The 16,048-nt window shown below is 35.6% G+C and overlaps 1 protein-coding gene across 1 annotated transcript in view; it reads right to left on the reverse strand.

Moving 5' to 3' along the window:
- The window catches only part of RYR2 (ryanodine receptor 2), an 808,217-nt gene that overhangs the window by 414,592 nt on the left and 377,577 nt on the right, over positions 1-16,048 (reverse strand). The window contains 2 exon segments of the mRNA XM_017862245.1: positions 2,557-2,713; positions 8,952-9,026. Of these exon segments, the coding sequence (XP_017717734.1) occupies positions 2,557-2,713; positions 8,952-9,026 (232 nt within the window).

Genomic DNA, 16,048 nt, shown 5'->3' on the forward strand with positions numbered 1-16,048 from the left:
GTTTCTTTTTTGGTTTTTTTTTTTTTTTTTTTTTTTTTTTTTTTTTTTTTTGAGACAGAGTCTCACTCTATCACCCAGAGTGGAGTGCAGTGGCATGATCTCAGCTAATTGCATCCTCTGCCTCACAAGTTCAAGCGATTTTTCTGCTTCAGCCTCCCGAGTAGCTGGGACTACAGGCACATGCCACCACGCCTGGCTGATTTTTGCATTTTTAGTAGAGACGACGTTTCACCATGTTGGTCAGATTCACCTGCCTCAGCCTCCCAAAGTGCTGGGATTACAGGCGTGAGCCACCGCGCCCAGCCTTCCTTATAGTTTTCTTAATAATATTTTATTTCTTTTCTTTATTGTAAGAATACAGTTTGTAATATACACAACACTAAAAATATGTGTTAATCAACTATGTTATCAGTAAGGTTTCCAGTCAACAACAGGCTATTGGCAGTTAAGTTTTTGGACGGTCAAAATGTAGATTTCAATTGCATGGGGGAGGGGTCTTGGTGATCCCTAATCCCCACGTTGCAAGGTTGTGTGCATTTATATAGTAAAAGAAAACGATTAGGAAGGAAATTCATCTAAATGTTGATATTCTGCATAATTAGGCAGTTCTCACTCCTACTTTTGTTTGTATTTTCTAAACTTTCTAAGACAAACATGTGCTGCTTTCAAAATCAGAGGAAATGAAATATGACTGAAGCACTAAAAAACTTTCAAGTAGCTGCAAATAACTACTTTTAATTTTGCTTGTTACGATTATCGCTCTAAACGATAAATGTTTTCTTATATGTTAGATATCATGTATATGAAATACATTATTAAGAGTACAGTGAAATAGTTTATTTTCATAATTAGGAAAATTAATGTTCTCTATCTTCTGCACTCACTGGAGCAATCCAGGCCATAGACCTCATGTAGAAATAAAGTAGTCAGTGGCCGCTGGTGACAACCGCAAATATAAGCTCTGTGGGACACCTTCAAAGTTCAATAAATATTTGTGTTTATGCTGCCAATCCTATGCTGTGGCAGGACACCATAATAAGATTAATAAAATGGAATTTATTAAGCATACAGAAAATTGGGCTTTTAGGGTAAATGTTTTACCTACATAGGAAATAATCATTTATTAAGGCTTGTAAAATATTTAGAAGATTTTGCCTAACATATAGATCTCTAGAGAGAGGCAAAGTAAAAATTTAAAGCTAATCCAATATTGAAAAAGCATTGTAGTGCATGTATTATAGTTCTACTAAGCCAAATCATGACCTTGTTTTGAACATATTATACATGTTACTTAACATCTTTTCCTGATCTAGTAACACTGCTATCAAAAATCCAACTTGAATTGAGCCAGCATACAAACTATGGGGAAGGGTGATTGAATCCTAAGCATTTCCTAGTAGTGAAAGAACAAAATAATATGTTTTTTTTTTTTTTTTAATGAGCCCTGAATAACACTGTGAAGATGCCTATACCAAGGACTATGTACTAATCGCAGAAATACAAAGTCAAATCTTTATCTATTTAAAGGAACAAAGTTTTGCCTTTCTAAGATGAAAGCTAGTTAGTAGCTTAATATTGTTCCAATCATCTTTCCCAAGTTTCACAACCTCCATTAAATTATGAACAGAAATATGCAATTGATATGGTTTGACTCTGTGTCCCCACCCAAATCTCATCTCAATTTGTAATCCTCACATGTTGAGGGAAAGAGGTGATTGGGTCATGGGGGGAGTTTCCCCCATGCTGTTCTCCTGAGAGTGAGTAAGTTCTCGCGAGATCTTATTTTTTTTTAAGTGTTTGATGCTTCCCCCTTCACACTCACTCTCTTGCTCTCTCGCCTGCCACCATGTAAGATTTGCCTGCTTCCCCTTCTGTCATGATTGTAAGTTTCCTGAGGCCTTCCCAGCCACGCAGAAGTGTAAGTCAATTAAACTCCTTTTCATTAGAGATCACCCAGTCTCAGGTATTTCTTTATAGCAGTGTGAAAATGGACTAATATAGCAATTATCATAAAAATGATTCAGTAGGGATAAGGATAAAGGTCTGCATATAAGAATGGATGTATAAATGTATCTTTGAGACACAGATTCCAGTGTGCTTTATCCTCATACTGTAACCCAAAAACATCACAATATCTGTGGTCACTGTATACTGTCAATGCTTAAGAAAACAGGAAGGAGCTGGATGGATGTGTTTTAAGAACCATAAACCACATGAAACACCTTTCCTTTGATGATGCATAATAGGTATTTTTGTATTTTTGACAGCTTCATACTATTCCAACATGTATGTATACAGTATGATTTATGCAATCATTACCCTTTACGTAATCATTACCCGTTAGTGTACATTTAGGTTGTTTCTATAGGCAGGTTTTAATGGTTAAGAAAATCCGTTTTACTGGAGAGGAATGGATGGAAGAGAAACTGGGAATTTAGAAATACACATATGACATACTTACATCATTTCTTTTCTCATTTCTTTTCTCATTTCTAACAGCAAAGGAAACATGACAGGGTAACATGTATAGGAAACCCAAAGTATTTTCTGTCTCACCTTGGAAGACCGGAAGGTAAATGCTGTTGATTTTACATCAGCTTTCTCTTTGTCCATGAGTAGAAGGTTTTTGTCTTCCATGAGACTCAAGTATTTTCCTGTTGTGACATGGCGTAGTCGGAATGGCTGGCCCCATCTTATGTGGCTTCCACTCCACCTAATGAAAACAGTTAGGACTTGATCCAACAGCACCCACAATCACAGAAGGAGCAGCTATTGAAACATGTCAGGCAGTGAACAGTCATATATATTGTCTTACTTAATGTTCTCAAAAAACTTAGGATGTTAGTGATATTAATTTCATTTCACAAATAACAAAAAGGCTCTTCAGAATGATTAAGTAATATACAAAGTCATAAACCTTATAGTAAGAAGAAGTTAAATTTAACTCAAGGTGTTCTGACTTTAAATACCATACTATCCACACAGCACCCTATTCTATGCAGAGATAACTAAGAACTTGTGCTCCAAGTCAACCTCTAATATAGTTAGTCAAGCTCTAGTGCAGATAATGCAGGAAGTATAACTTCAAATAATATTTCAGCATTTACTAGTTAAAAACTGTTGTATTTGCACAGACTTGAAAAATAGTAGTATTGTGGTCAATGTCTAAGTGTGATTAAATATAGTTAGACTATATTTACTTGACAAAATAAATGTACTCTTACACTTTACGTTTCAATATTGTGGAATAATTACATTATTAGAGTCCGATGAACAAAAAAGATAAGCCAAGAAAATGAAAATTCTAAAAAAGTCAGAAAAAAATGTAATAAACAGAAAATATAGAATGTTTCAGTAAAAAGATAAGTGATGATCACTAAAAATTTGCTTTAAAGGATACTGAATGTTCTTAATGCACAGAAATGATAAATGTTTGAGATGATGGATATGCTAATTACTCTGATCTGATCAGTATACATTACCTGTATTAAAACATCACTTTGTACCCCATAAGTACGTACAATTATCATTTGTCTATTAAAATTAAATAAAATGACTTTCAGGTAGGATAAACTAGAAAAATCAAAACACAAGCTGTTCTTGCTTTGCACATTACCTTGTGAACTGAAGGTTGTGCCTTTAGGAGCTTTAACCATGCTAAGGTGCAGAGTGATGGCACATTTCCATTGTACATGACTTTCCCTTAACACCGTACCATGCAAAGTGAGGACAGCCCATATATATCATTGACAAGAGACAAGCTTAAGATCGAAGCATGCAAGAAAACTAAAAACAAGTGAGTAGAAAAGATTCAACAAGCAAATAAACATAAAAAGGAAATGGCAAATTACACATAAGATAATTTCCAGTTCAAGGTCAAAAGCACAAACTGTATACAGCCAGATATTTTATGAAGAAAAGTGTATACTCTAAAATAATGCATGTTGTAAAGCTTCATATGTCAACAACAAGCAGAAAATGAAATGTAAGGATAACTTTTTAAAAGACAGTTTACAGTGGATGATTTTGTCAAAATACAATGAGTCAAAGAAAAAGTAAATATATGGAGAGTTTCAATATAATCTTATTACTTAATAAACTTGGGTTTATATAGACTCATTAAAAATGTTTGTGTTCTGCAAATTGAGAATACTTGTTTCAAAGCTAGCAATCTTTTAGTAAATTATAAATCAATTTAATGTTGTTTTCCTAACCCAGATTTCTGACTTGAGATATTAGCATAGAAAATCAGCAGTAGAATGTTATAACAAGTTCATTTTCACATGAATTTGTTTATAAGGACAATAATTTGTAAAGTCCCCCAACTAAGTTAATAACCAGGTACTAATAAAACCAGATAACACAGTATTGTCTTAAAATGAAATTAAAGTTTGTTACCAATAATAGCATGTTGAAGTATTTCTATTTTGGAAATAAACAAGCTTCTAAAAATCCTTCTCTTATAAAATTAAGTGTATTGGTTGCAAATACTATGAAAACCACTATTATGATTATTATTATTATTAAGACGGATTCTCGCTCTGTCACCCAAGCTGAAGTACAGTGGTGCGATCCTGGCTCACTGTAACCTCTGCCTCCGCCTGCCGAGTTTAAGCGATTCTGTAGTCTCGGCCTCCTTAGTAGCCAGGACGATAGGCGCATGCCACCATGCCCTATATTTTTGTATTTTCAGTAGAGATGGGGTTTCACCATGTTAGCCAGGATGGTCTTGTTCTCCTGACCTCATGATCGGCCCCCTTCAGCCTCCCAAAGTGATGGGATTACAGGCATGAGCCACCCTGTGCCCAGCCAAAATTATTTTTAATATTTGTTTCCATTATTTGAAAACAATGAAATATTTGGAAAATATTAATTTTGGAAATAATGAATAACTTCCAAATAATATTTCATCTTAATCATCAGAGAACACAACTTCATTTTCAAAATAGCTCAAAATTTTGATCAGCTATATAGTATTTACTAGTGCATCTGGAAGATGTTCTAGGCTCGGTTCTATTCAATAGAACTCATATGTACCAGTGCCCCTTTCAAGTCTCTAAGAGGATTCTGGTAGAAATGGAACGAATGTGGCCAGTTTTTGGCAAAACCACTGCAAAGTCTAAGCACAATAGCACATTTGCTTTCCCATCCAGCCACTCAAACTAGCCTGGTCTCACATGCCCAGACCTCCACCTCCTCCCAAATGAGAGGGCAAACCCAAAAGTATCAAGAAACAAGAAAATCGTATGTAGGAAAAACTAAAATTGGCAATAGTAATGGAGTTTTATAAAGCAATTTCCTATGGTAACATCAAAAACTGTGCCCTATGTATTATTGATATTTACTCAAAATTACCTCAAAGCAAATTGGGGAATAGTGAGTACTTCTTTATGATGTGTCACCCTTTAATTTTGTTTATTTGTAACATAAAAAATAGAACTTGAACTATATGTAATTCATAGTTTTTATGTCAATGATTATTCCTATTATAGGAACTAATATATATCTCACTTACAATATCCCTATAATTTTGCCTTGGAGTACAATATAGGAGAGCATTTTCTATTCAATTTAACTCCCTACATCAAAACCATTTATTAAAAAGGCTATGATACTGAAAAACTTCTGACAATCATTTTATTTGTGTATGCAGTATAAAATATATAATGAATGGACCACATCAACCACAACAAATATATAGTTTAGGATCTCACTGGAGAAAAGAGAAGACCGAGTATCCCAAATATTGAATATAAACATTAACATCAGGCAATATAATTGTATCATAAACAAAGTCAGGATCTTCACTATAAATTCCTAAATATAAAGCAAAAGTAGTAATTATGTGGCCATTGCATATAAGACACGTAAACTTCCTAGAATGAAAGGGATTTAATTTAAAAAAATAAAAGCCCCTAAACTGAATGTAGCTCCATTTACATATCTACAATAAAGCCAAAGTAGGTTAAAGAGTGAGTGTAATGTGAAAAACTTCTTCAAATAATTATATTCTATACATATGAATCCCCTGCTTTCCTAGTGCTAGACAGGAAGGTGAAATTTAATCAAGGGTCACAGAGAAGAGCAAAACATCTCTCTTTAAGCTGCTAAATGGTTGAAAAACTGTGTGCTCTGCCTTCTCTGTGGTGTTCCCCTCAGTGACATCTGGACTCCGAGAAGCAATTAGCATCCGCTTTCCCCTGTGACTGACCATAAGATCATGTCCTTTCTTTATATTGATCATCCATAATCAAAGTGAAAATAAACTCCAAACTTCTATTTTAAAATACAAACATAAGCAACAGTAGAGAGACAGGATCAAGCCTACTTAATGCAGAAGTTTGCAGAATAATTTAGATTTATGTAGTCACAGCTCATCAATAATATTGATAACAATAAAAACAAAGTCCTGTCAGGTTTTCAGAAGCTCTTGTGCTATTTTTTAACCAAAAATAAGATAGATTTAGGGTCTCTCTCTACAAAAAAGACAAATATTTCTTTAAGCTCTCAATCATGAAGTATAGGCATGTCTCTAAATTTTGAAAACACACCTTCAATCTGTTTTATAAGGGTGACACAACCTCTCTAAACTGCACTTACAGTGACAATTTAATTACATATATAATTAGTAATTATTTATACAATTAATTAGTATAAATGATTCTTTGATGTTTCATTTTTATAATACACAAAGTAAAAAATATGAGTAATACTTAAAAATCCCTTTCCTTAAATAATCTGAATAATTATCAAAACATTATAAAAGCTATGGAGTTTTCCTTTGTTTGCCTTAGAAGTCTGTATCTTCCTTTCTTATTCTCATTATGATATGCATTTCTAATAAAATATTTTCTTTTGGTATTACCAAAAGTTTTACATATTTAGGGAGATTTGATCAATTGTGCCTCTATATCAAAGAAACATTCTAATATTATATTAGTTATTAATGACAATATAGAATAACTTTTTAAAGTTATAGACTTACTAACATAAGAAATATAAGAAATTAATTTATATGAATATTTTTGTTGCACAGGAGTAGGATGTAGTAAAAAGGAAAAACTGAATAATATTTATTTTTATTGTTAAAGAGGAACATTTTCAATAAACAAAGGTACTAAACCACAGCATTACTTACAGTCAACTGGATACTTTGAAAAGGGTGATGTAACCATTTTATTTTAAAGTATCAGTATTTAAAACACACTGGAAGTTATATTCTTTTTTTTTTTTTTTTGAGACGGAGTCTCGCTTAGTCGCCCAGGCTGGAGTGCAGTGGTGCAATCTCGGCTCACTGCAAGCTCTGCCTCCCGGGTCCACGCCATTCTCCTGCCTCAGCCTCCCGGGTAGCTGGGACTACAGGCACCTGCCACCATGCCCAGCTAATGTTTTGTAGTTTTAGTAGAGACAGGGTTTCACCGCGTTAGCCAGGATGGTCTCGATCTCCTGACCTAGTGATCCACTGGCCTTGGCCTCCCAAAGTGCTGGGATTACAGGCGTGAAGTCACCGTGCCCTGCCCACTGGAAGTTATATTCTATGCATCTAAACTGATAAAGGATTTCTATGTCAACCTCACAATGTTCAAGAATGTACAGAAAATACATTTTGAAAATAATTTTTCAAAATTATTGTATGGGTCACATAAGCAAAAACAACTGAAGGCTACTAAACTACTCTCATCACCATTAGACAGGCAATAATCTCAAAATAAAATGTCTATAAAGATAGTTAGAACAGGCTGAGAGTGGTGGCTCACACCTGTAATCCCAGCACTTTGGGAGGCTGAGGCAGGCGGATCATGAGGTCAGGAGATTGAGACCATCCTGGCTAACACAGTGAAACCCCGTCTCTACTAAAAATACAAAAAATTAGCCGGGCATGGTGGTGGGCACCTGTAATCCCAGCTACTCGGGAGGCTGAGGCAGGGGAATGGTGTGAAGTTGGGAGGCAGAGCGTGCAGTGAGCCAAGATTGCACCACTGCACTCCAGCCTGGCGACAGAGCAAGACTCCATCTCAAAAAAAAAAAAAAAGAGACAGTTATACTAGAGTAAGATAGCCCTCATTCCCAGCCATAGAGTGTCTTATCCTAAATCAATAATGTCTTTAAAGCCCAATACAAATCAATTACCATCCTAAATCAATAAAGTCTTTAAAACCCAATATACTAGGAAACAAATACAGTGAAAATTTACTGCTTTTAGGCAAAGGACTAAAGCTTCCAATTATTAAAAAAAAATAACGACATTTTAATTCTACTTAAAATAGTTCAAAATGACACCTTCATCATCATATTGTACTCATTTACAGGAACTAAAAGGAAATATTCAGACAAGTCATCAGAAAATATACTTTACACATTTATATGTTTCATAAATATTAATATATAAAAACTCTCATTACTATAATGAATACACAGTGACTTTTATTGCAATGCAGATTTGTACTTAGCTATCAAGTGATTTTTAAGTAAATATAGTGACTTCCAGTAATGATTCTGTCCTACTGCTCATGTTCAAGTTTCCTGTTTTAAATGTACTTTTAGAAGGTTAAATCCACAGTCTGTCAGATCTGAGATGTGCGACAGGCTTGCAAAGAACTTGTCTTGTCTCCAAATCTTACATCACTCTGTCCTAGTAGCCATTTCTGCCAAGAGATGCATGGTCTGGGATGAGATGATGTTAAAAAATCGAATGAGGCTAAAGACGAAAGCAGACTGTACACAATTACTGCTTATTTCTCAGGTTTGACAGCTGGTGAACTGAGGCTAAGAAAAGATAAAGGTAGGTGAACGGAAATAGACAAAAGAGAAATTCTCCACCACTTTTCCTCGGTGTTTCCTTTGTTCACTTGCTTGCTGTAGTTTTCAGCATGACCGGCTGACATAGAAGCACAACACTGAGCTATTTGGTACACTTGGTGCATTAGGCTGTGTTTAGAAGTTCTACTTACGCAACTCTTAGTGTCTCTAGTCTCCAAAGGGAACGTGCATGAACAGACACAGCGCCACCTTCATAATGAACAGTTCTGTTTCAACAAACAAACAAAAGCCCAAATGTGAGTTAAACATGTTTCATTCTTTGGATTCTAATTTTTTGAAGCTAATTAGAAGAGAAAAGCAAATAGCCTGTGAATAAACAGTTAAAGTTATACTTTTTTGGCAGGAGACAGTATAGCTGGAAATAAAAATAACTAAAATAACAGTAACAGTGATCAACCTAAGTTTTCCCTGAATAAACAATGACTTAAACATACTCTTGCCATTTTCTCCCTCTAATCTCATTCATTCTCTCTCTCTCTCTCTCTCTCTCTCTCTCTCTCTCTCTGTTTCTCCCCATCCCTCCCTCCCAGTGAACAGATTTCACCTTACTTATCTAACTTAGGTCCATGAAAGTACTCTGTGAAAAGTTTAGGTATAGTTTAATGTATCATTATTTGGACATATGTATATAAATATTTGCACTTCCAAATTCTGTTTTAGATTATTTAAAGCATTTTAAAGAAATGTAAGAACACTAATTCTTAATATTTTAACAATATTGTAATCTGCAATTTATATCAAAATATAAATATCCCAAAAGTTTCAAAAATGGAACTTCTTTGGATGCATATCACATGCACCCAAATTCTAAAACCGTCATAAAAATAATGTGTTAATATGTCATACATAATGCTAAGTAATTGCTATAATTATCCAAATTAATGACTGCACCAACGCCTTGAGATTGTTTTGGAAACCAAAGCCGATGCACATTCCCTCTTTCTTCCCTGAGTGTTAACTATCTTCCTCTCTATAGGGTCTGTCTTATGTAAACACATGAAAGTCTATCCTGCCTCACACATGGCAGTAATACCATGTCTACTCCTGTCAGTTTCCAGGGGGCTCCAATCTTGCTTCCAGACCCATTTCTCCACTGAAACAGATTTTGCTAAACTCATCAAGTGACCTTTATGTTACCAAATCCATTACTTTCTTTTTAACACATTGGAAACTCCTATTGTCTTGAAAATTTTTCTAACACCATTCTCACCTGCCTTTCCTCCTACCTGTTTAGATATTCCTCCTCATTCTGTCTTTATTGTGGAACATTTCAAACATACACAAAGATAAAGATAATATTAAAATAAATCCCCATACACCTAGCACACGACATCAACAGTGATGCAACATCAACATAGGGACAACCACGTTTTACCTATAACCTCTACTTACCCCTCCACATGCATCTCTAAAAATAATTATTTGATATGATGAAATATCTAGTCTGTGTTTGAACTTCCCAAATTGCCTCACAGATGTTTTTAATTTTCCCTTGTTGCTTTTTGAAATCAAGTTACAAAAAAGACGCACTTATCAGTTAGGGGTCTTCAGTTTCTTTTATTCTAGAATAGTCCCCATTCCTCTCTTGTCTTCCCTTCTTGCCATTTATTAGATGATAATCAGTCTGCACCATATGTCCTGGAGGACTTTCTACATTCTAGATTTGACCAACAGCCTTCCTATGGTGTTTTTTTTTTTTTTTTTTTTTTTTTAACACATCCCTCTAAATTGGTAGTGAGATCTAGAAATCTAGAAGCTTGTCCAAGTTTGAATTTTGGCAAGAACATTTCACAAATTGGTGTTTGTACTTCCCATTATAACACAACAGGGGTACATAATTGTCTATTTCTTTAGATAAAATTTGATCAGTTAGTTCGGGATCACCCTAATCCATCCATTAGGACTTCTAAGAGTTTTAGGTAGTAGGTTGGTACAAAGGTTATTGCAGTTTTTGCCATCAATAACCAGTGTCCACAACAGTGATTTTCAACTTTTGCTGCATACAGTACTCACGTGGATAGTTTTTAGAAATCCTTATGTGCACCCTCACCAATGACATTAAACAGATCTGGAGTCAGGACTTTAAAAACTCTCTCGCTGGTTGCAATGGGAAGCCAAGCCTCGGAAAGCACGGTCTAAGTAAGTTACTCCACAGCAGCACTATTGATGCTTGGGGCTGCACGATTCTCTGTTGGGCTGTCCTGTGCATTGCAGGATCTTTACAGCCCTGCGCTCTACCAACTAAATGCCACCAGTAGCCTCCCACCAGCTGTGACCCAAAAGAGGTCTCCAACATTGCCAGATGTCCCTTTGGGGACAAAACCACCCTCAGTGTAGAACCACTGACATAGGTAAGTGGCTCTCAGTCTTCAGTGAGGTAGAATCCTCTCCCTTCGAGGGCTTCTTAAGACCCAGATTGCTTATCTCACTTAACATACGTCCTCTAGGCGCAACCATGTTGCTATGAATGACAGAATGTCATTTAAAAATTACAAGTAGATTGGAGATATAAGTTCTAGTATTTGATAGCACTATAGCATGACTGTGGTTAACAATTTATCACATATTTTCAAATAGCTAGAAGAGAGGATTTTGAATGTTCCCAACAAAAAGAAATTACAAATGTTTCAGTTGATATACATGCCAATGGCTGATTTGATCATTCTATACTGTATGTATGTATTGAAATATCATATTGTACCCCATAAATATGTACAATTATGTGTCAATTAAAATAATTTTTTAAAAAGAGGTTGCTGGCCGCATCCCCAGAGTTTCTGAGTGGCCACGTCTTAGGGTGAGGCCCAATAATCTGCATTTCCAACAAATTCCCAGGTGATATTGATGGTCCATATTTTGAGAACCACTTGACTAGATCCATTATTTCATTTTGGCAATGGTACTTAACCTTGGTTGTATGTTAGAATCACCTGGAAAGCTTTAAAAAGTCCAATGCACACTCAGACTAATTAAATAAGACTGAATGACAAAATACAGACATTGTGCACATCTGTGTGTGTATACACACATATATAAATAGATGCACTCACACACAGACACAGCTTTTTAAATATATTTGACCCTTAATAAGGGTCTTTTACTTGACCACAAAGAAAATGTTATCCGATTTTTAAAAGACTTTTACTCATCATATTTTCTGATCATGAACAAAAAAAATTAGAAACAAATACTGAAAAGACAAGAAATTGACAACTTGGAAAACGAAGAAACTTCTAAATAATTCATGGGTCAAAGAGGGAATCAAAATTATACTTTATCTAGAATATAATGAACAGAAAAGTACTTCTTAACAAATCTATGATTCACAGGTAAACTTTGAACACTTTTAATCTGCAATCCTTTAATTATTAAATAAAAAACATAAAGAATTGCCTGAAGACATGAAATAGAGAACAAAATAAACCAACAGAAAATAGAGGAAGAAACTCAATGATGTACTGTTAAATAAGATGCAGGAGTGCTATTGTGAATAGTGCCGCAATGAACATACGTGTGCATGTGTCTTTATAGCAGCATGATTCATAATCCTTTGGATATATACCCAGTAATGGGATGGCTGGGTCATATGGTACTTCTAGTTCTAGATCCTTGAGGAATCGCCATACTGTTTTCCATAATGGTTGAACTACAGCAGCACTATTCACAATAGCAAAGACTTGGAATCAACCCAAAATGTCCCATCTGTGACAAGACTGGATTAAAAAATGTGGCACATATAACATGGAAATACTATGCAGCATAAAAAAGGATGAGTTTGTGGGTTCCTTTGTAGGGACATGGAATGCAGCTGGGGAAAACCATCATTCTTCAGCAAACTATCGCAAGAACAAAGAAAACCAAACACCGCACAATGTTCCTCAACTTCCATAGGTGGGAACCTGAACCAAATGAGATCACTTTTGGACTCCGGGAAGGGGACATCACACACCGGGGGCCCTTTATTATGGAGGTGGGGAGGGGCGGCAGGGATTGCTCACTGAAGCTATACCTGATTTGTAAAGCGGACCGAGTTGAATGGGTGCTGACCGAGTTTGAATGGTGCAGCACCACCAACATGGCCACAAGTATACATATGTAAACAACCTTGCACGTTATGCACATGTAACCCTAGAACTTAAAGTATAATAATAATAATAATAATAAAAGAAAAAGAAAAAAAACAATGCAGGAGTGTAAACTATGTACATTTTCTGTGCAAGTTATTACTAAAAATCTATCATATATGTATATATGCAAACATATATCTGAGCATGGAGAAAGTTGTCAAATAATGAACATCAAACTATTAGTATTAATTACATTAGAGGAACAATTACATAAGGTATAGAGAAATTAAGCTCAAAAAAGTTTTAAAAGGTCTCTAAGATACAAATAGCATGAATAATGTATCTTTGTAAAATTATATGGATTTCTACAATAAAGTGAGGAATTATCATGCAAATATTTTACTTTGATAACTTTATCTTTTGAATTTAACAATGATCTTTTATAAAAATCTAATGGTATTTTTATTAAAATTTTAAAAGACAGCAAGTGCAGAATGTCAATGGTTGTCTAATCAAGTCTTCATGGGCTGTTTCAGACTGAAAATTGGCACTACAATATCAAGATCTTAAATACATAGGCATTTCCGTCCCATCATAAAGGACATTAAGGACATTCAAACTCATTGAGAAATCAGCCCACCTAGAGGAATACACCTGCTCTATGAAGGGATTGTCCCTTTTCCCCACAATGCATTTCAAGTATCAAGTCAAGAGTCTAGAAGGGCAATTGTCCTAAAGACAACAAGTTTACCAAATGGCATTACCAACTTTAAACTCACACAAATAAACAATTATACTCAGAGCAAATGCCCTTTCAGCTGGAAGACTGAAAAGGGAGAAAGATTCTCTAAGAAATTACACAGACTGATAGCAACAGCACCTTTTGAGCTAATCATCACAAGGGATTTTAATGCAAATGGCAGGAAGGATGCCAGAATTCAGGAAGGTCGATGGACATGAAAATACAAAAGAGCTCATGCAGCTCTTTGTTAACTGGAGACTATTTTTACAATGTACTAAAACAGTGTTAGAGCTACTGGGAAAATAAGTATGTGCTAAAAGAACTGGACATTGTTATTATTTTGAACAGAATTTTGTTTAAAAATTTTAATCTCATAAACCAAAGTCAAAGTCACTGTAATTTCACTGAATAGGAATGTTAAAAATATGCATGTATAATAACAGCAGTATGAGCTTGTTCAACAGTATTTTGAAAGATTTCAGACTTCAGGCTGTAAGTTATGCCTACATAACACATTATTCCACAATATAATACATTTCATTAAGGAACTCATATTTCAGGCTGATCGCATAAAACTGCCTGCAGAGGCCCTTTAAGGTTATTCTAAGTACAAATTCTTCCCATGATACCATCAATTCTGCTGTTCATAACTATTATAATATTGTCCACTGATATAAAATTAGTTATTTTCATATTTTGGGCTATAAAACACAATTTGAGTCTTATCTCAGTTGTCAAACCACTTGTTTCTCGGTAAAAAGCAGGCACTTTGACAGCTAGGATAGTTCGTCTTCAGAATCTGAGGCCCAGAAAGGACTAGCATTAGCATATTAATAAAAGCGCAAATCCTTACAAGTTCTTCATAGCTTGACAGCTGGGCATATATTTACAATAAAATTTTATAAGGCACACAATTCTAATTAGTGAACTTTAGTACAGAATCATAAAATGCATTATTAATGAAAGATTGCACACTGTAAGGGACACCTCCAACCTGCAAGGAAACCGCTTCCTTTCATTGTGAGTGCTGCCACAGGGCTCTGTGAACCAATGACATCACAGTTACTCTCTCGCTTGTTCTGCAGGGCAACTAAAACTTGATGACTCACTTTCACATTTGATTGTTACTAACTTTCTGAAGATGTCACTTCTTCATGTGAACTTGTGCAAGCTGTTGACCTCCTCTCTGCCTCATTTTCTTCACATGTAAAATGGGAATAATTTTCACTGGATTACTGTGAAGAATGAATGAGTGATATAACACACGTAGACCGCTTAGAAGAGTCTTTGCATAACAAATGTCAGCTCTGAGGGTGCAGATAGTGATGGTGATGATCACGACCATGATTATGGTCATAATTTATATTCAATCCTTCCATATAGGGAGTTAAGACTCAATAATATTTTGTCTGAATTGAATGGACTGTTGCTAAATCAATCATATTATATACTTGTCGATATTCAAAGTCCCTAAATTATAAAATTGCTTGGGACAACATACCTAGGAAATGAAGCCTACCTATTAATAGCTTCATCATAAATCACTCACTTCAGTGCTAACCTCCCCCTGCAATTCAATGGCAGGATCTCAGCATTCCTTTTAAAAAAAATAATATAATAAACACATTATTTTATACTGTTTCTATGGGTCAGGAATACAGTGTATCTTAACTAGGTGCTCGTTGCTTGGTGTCTGCCTTGGAGTCTCTTGTGAGGTTGCAGTCAAGATGTTAGCTAGGGCTGCAGTCACTGGAGGTTTGAACTAGAGCTGGAGGCCCTATTTTTAAGATGATTCAATCACATGGCTGCCATAGGAGCTTCAGTTCCTTACTATGAGATTCTCTCCATAGTCTGCAGGAGCATTTTCACAAAACGGCATGTCCTTACTCCGCTCACCTCCCCTGTCTACCTGCCCCATTATGCCCAGCATGTCCTTCAGCAGTGATTTTTGACCTTTATGGACTCACATGGTCACTGAGATCTAATGAAAACTAAGGACCTTCCCTCCAGGATAGCAAAATTGATGCATTTACACATCAGCATTCCTTTTCAGGCATATCTGCATACTTTCTTTCTTTCTTTCTTTTATTTTTTAGACAGAATCTCAATCTGTCGCCCAGGCTGGAACACAATGGTGCAATCTCGTTCACTGCAACCTTTGCCTCCCGGGCTCAAGCAATTCTCCCATCTCAGCCTCCAGAGTAGCTGGGACCACAAGCACATGCCATCACATCTGCCTGATTTTTTGTATCATTTTATGTAAAGACAGGGTTTCACCATGTTGCCCAGGCTAGTCTCGAACCCCTGGACTCAAGTGATCTGCCCAGCTCAACCTCCCAAAGTGCTGGGATTATAAGCATGAGCCATGATGAACCTCAGTTTGCTTTTAGCAGTTCTCTATATCAAAATGATTCTGAAT

This window comes from Rhinopithecus bieti, unplaced genomic scaffold (genome assembly GCF_001698545.2).
Source record: "Rhinopithecus bieti isolate Rb0 unplaced genomic scaffold, ASM169854v2 scaffold_57691, whole genome shotgun sequence".
Classification (NCBI taxonomy): Eukaryota; Metazoa; Chordata; class Mammalia; order Primates; family Cercopithecidae; genus Rhinopithecus; species Rhinopithecus bieti.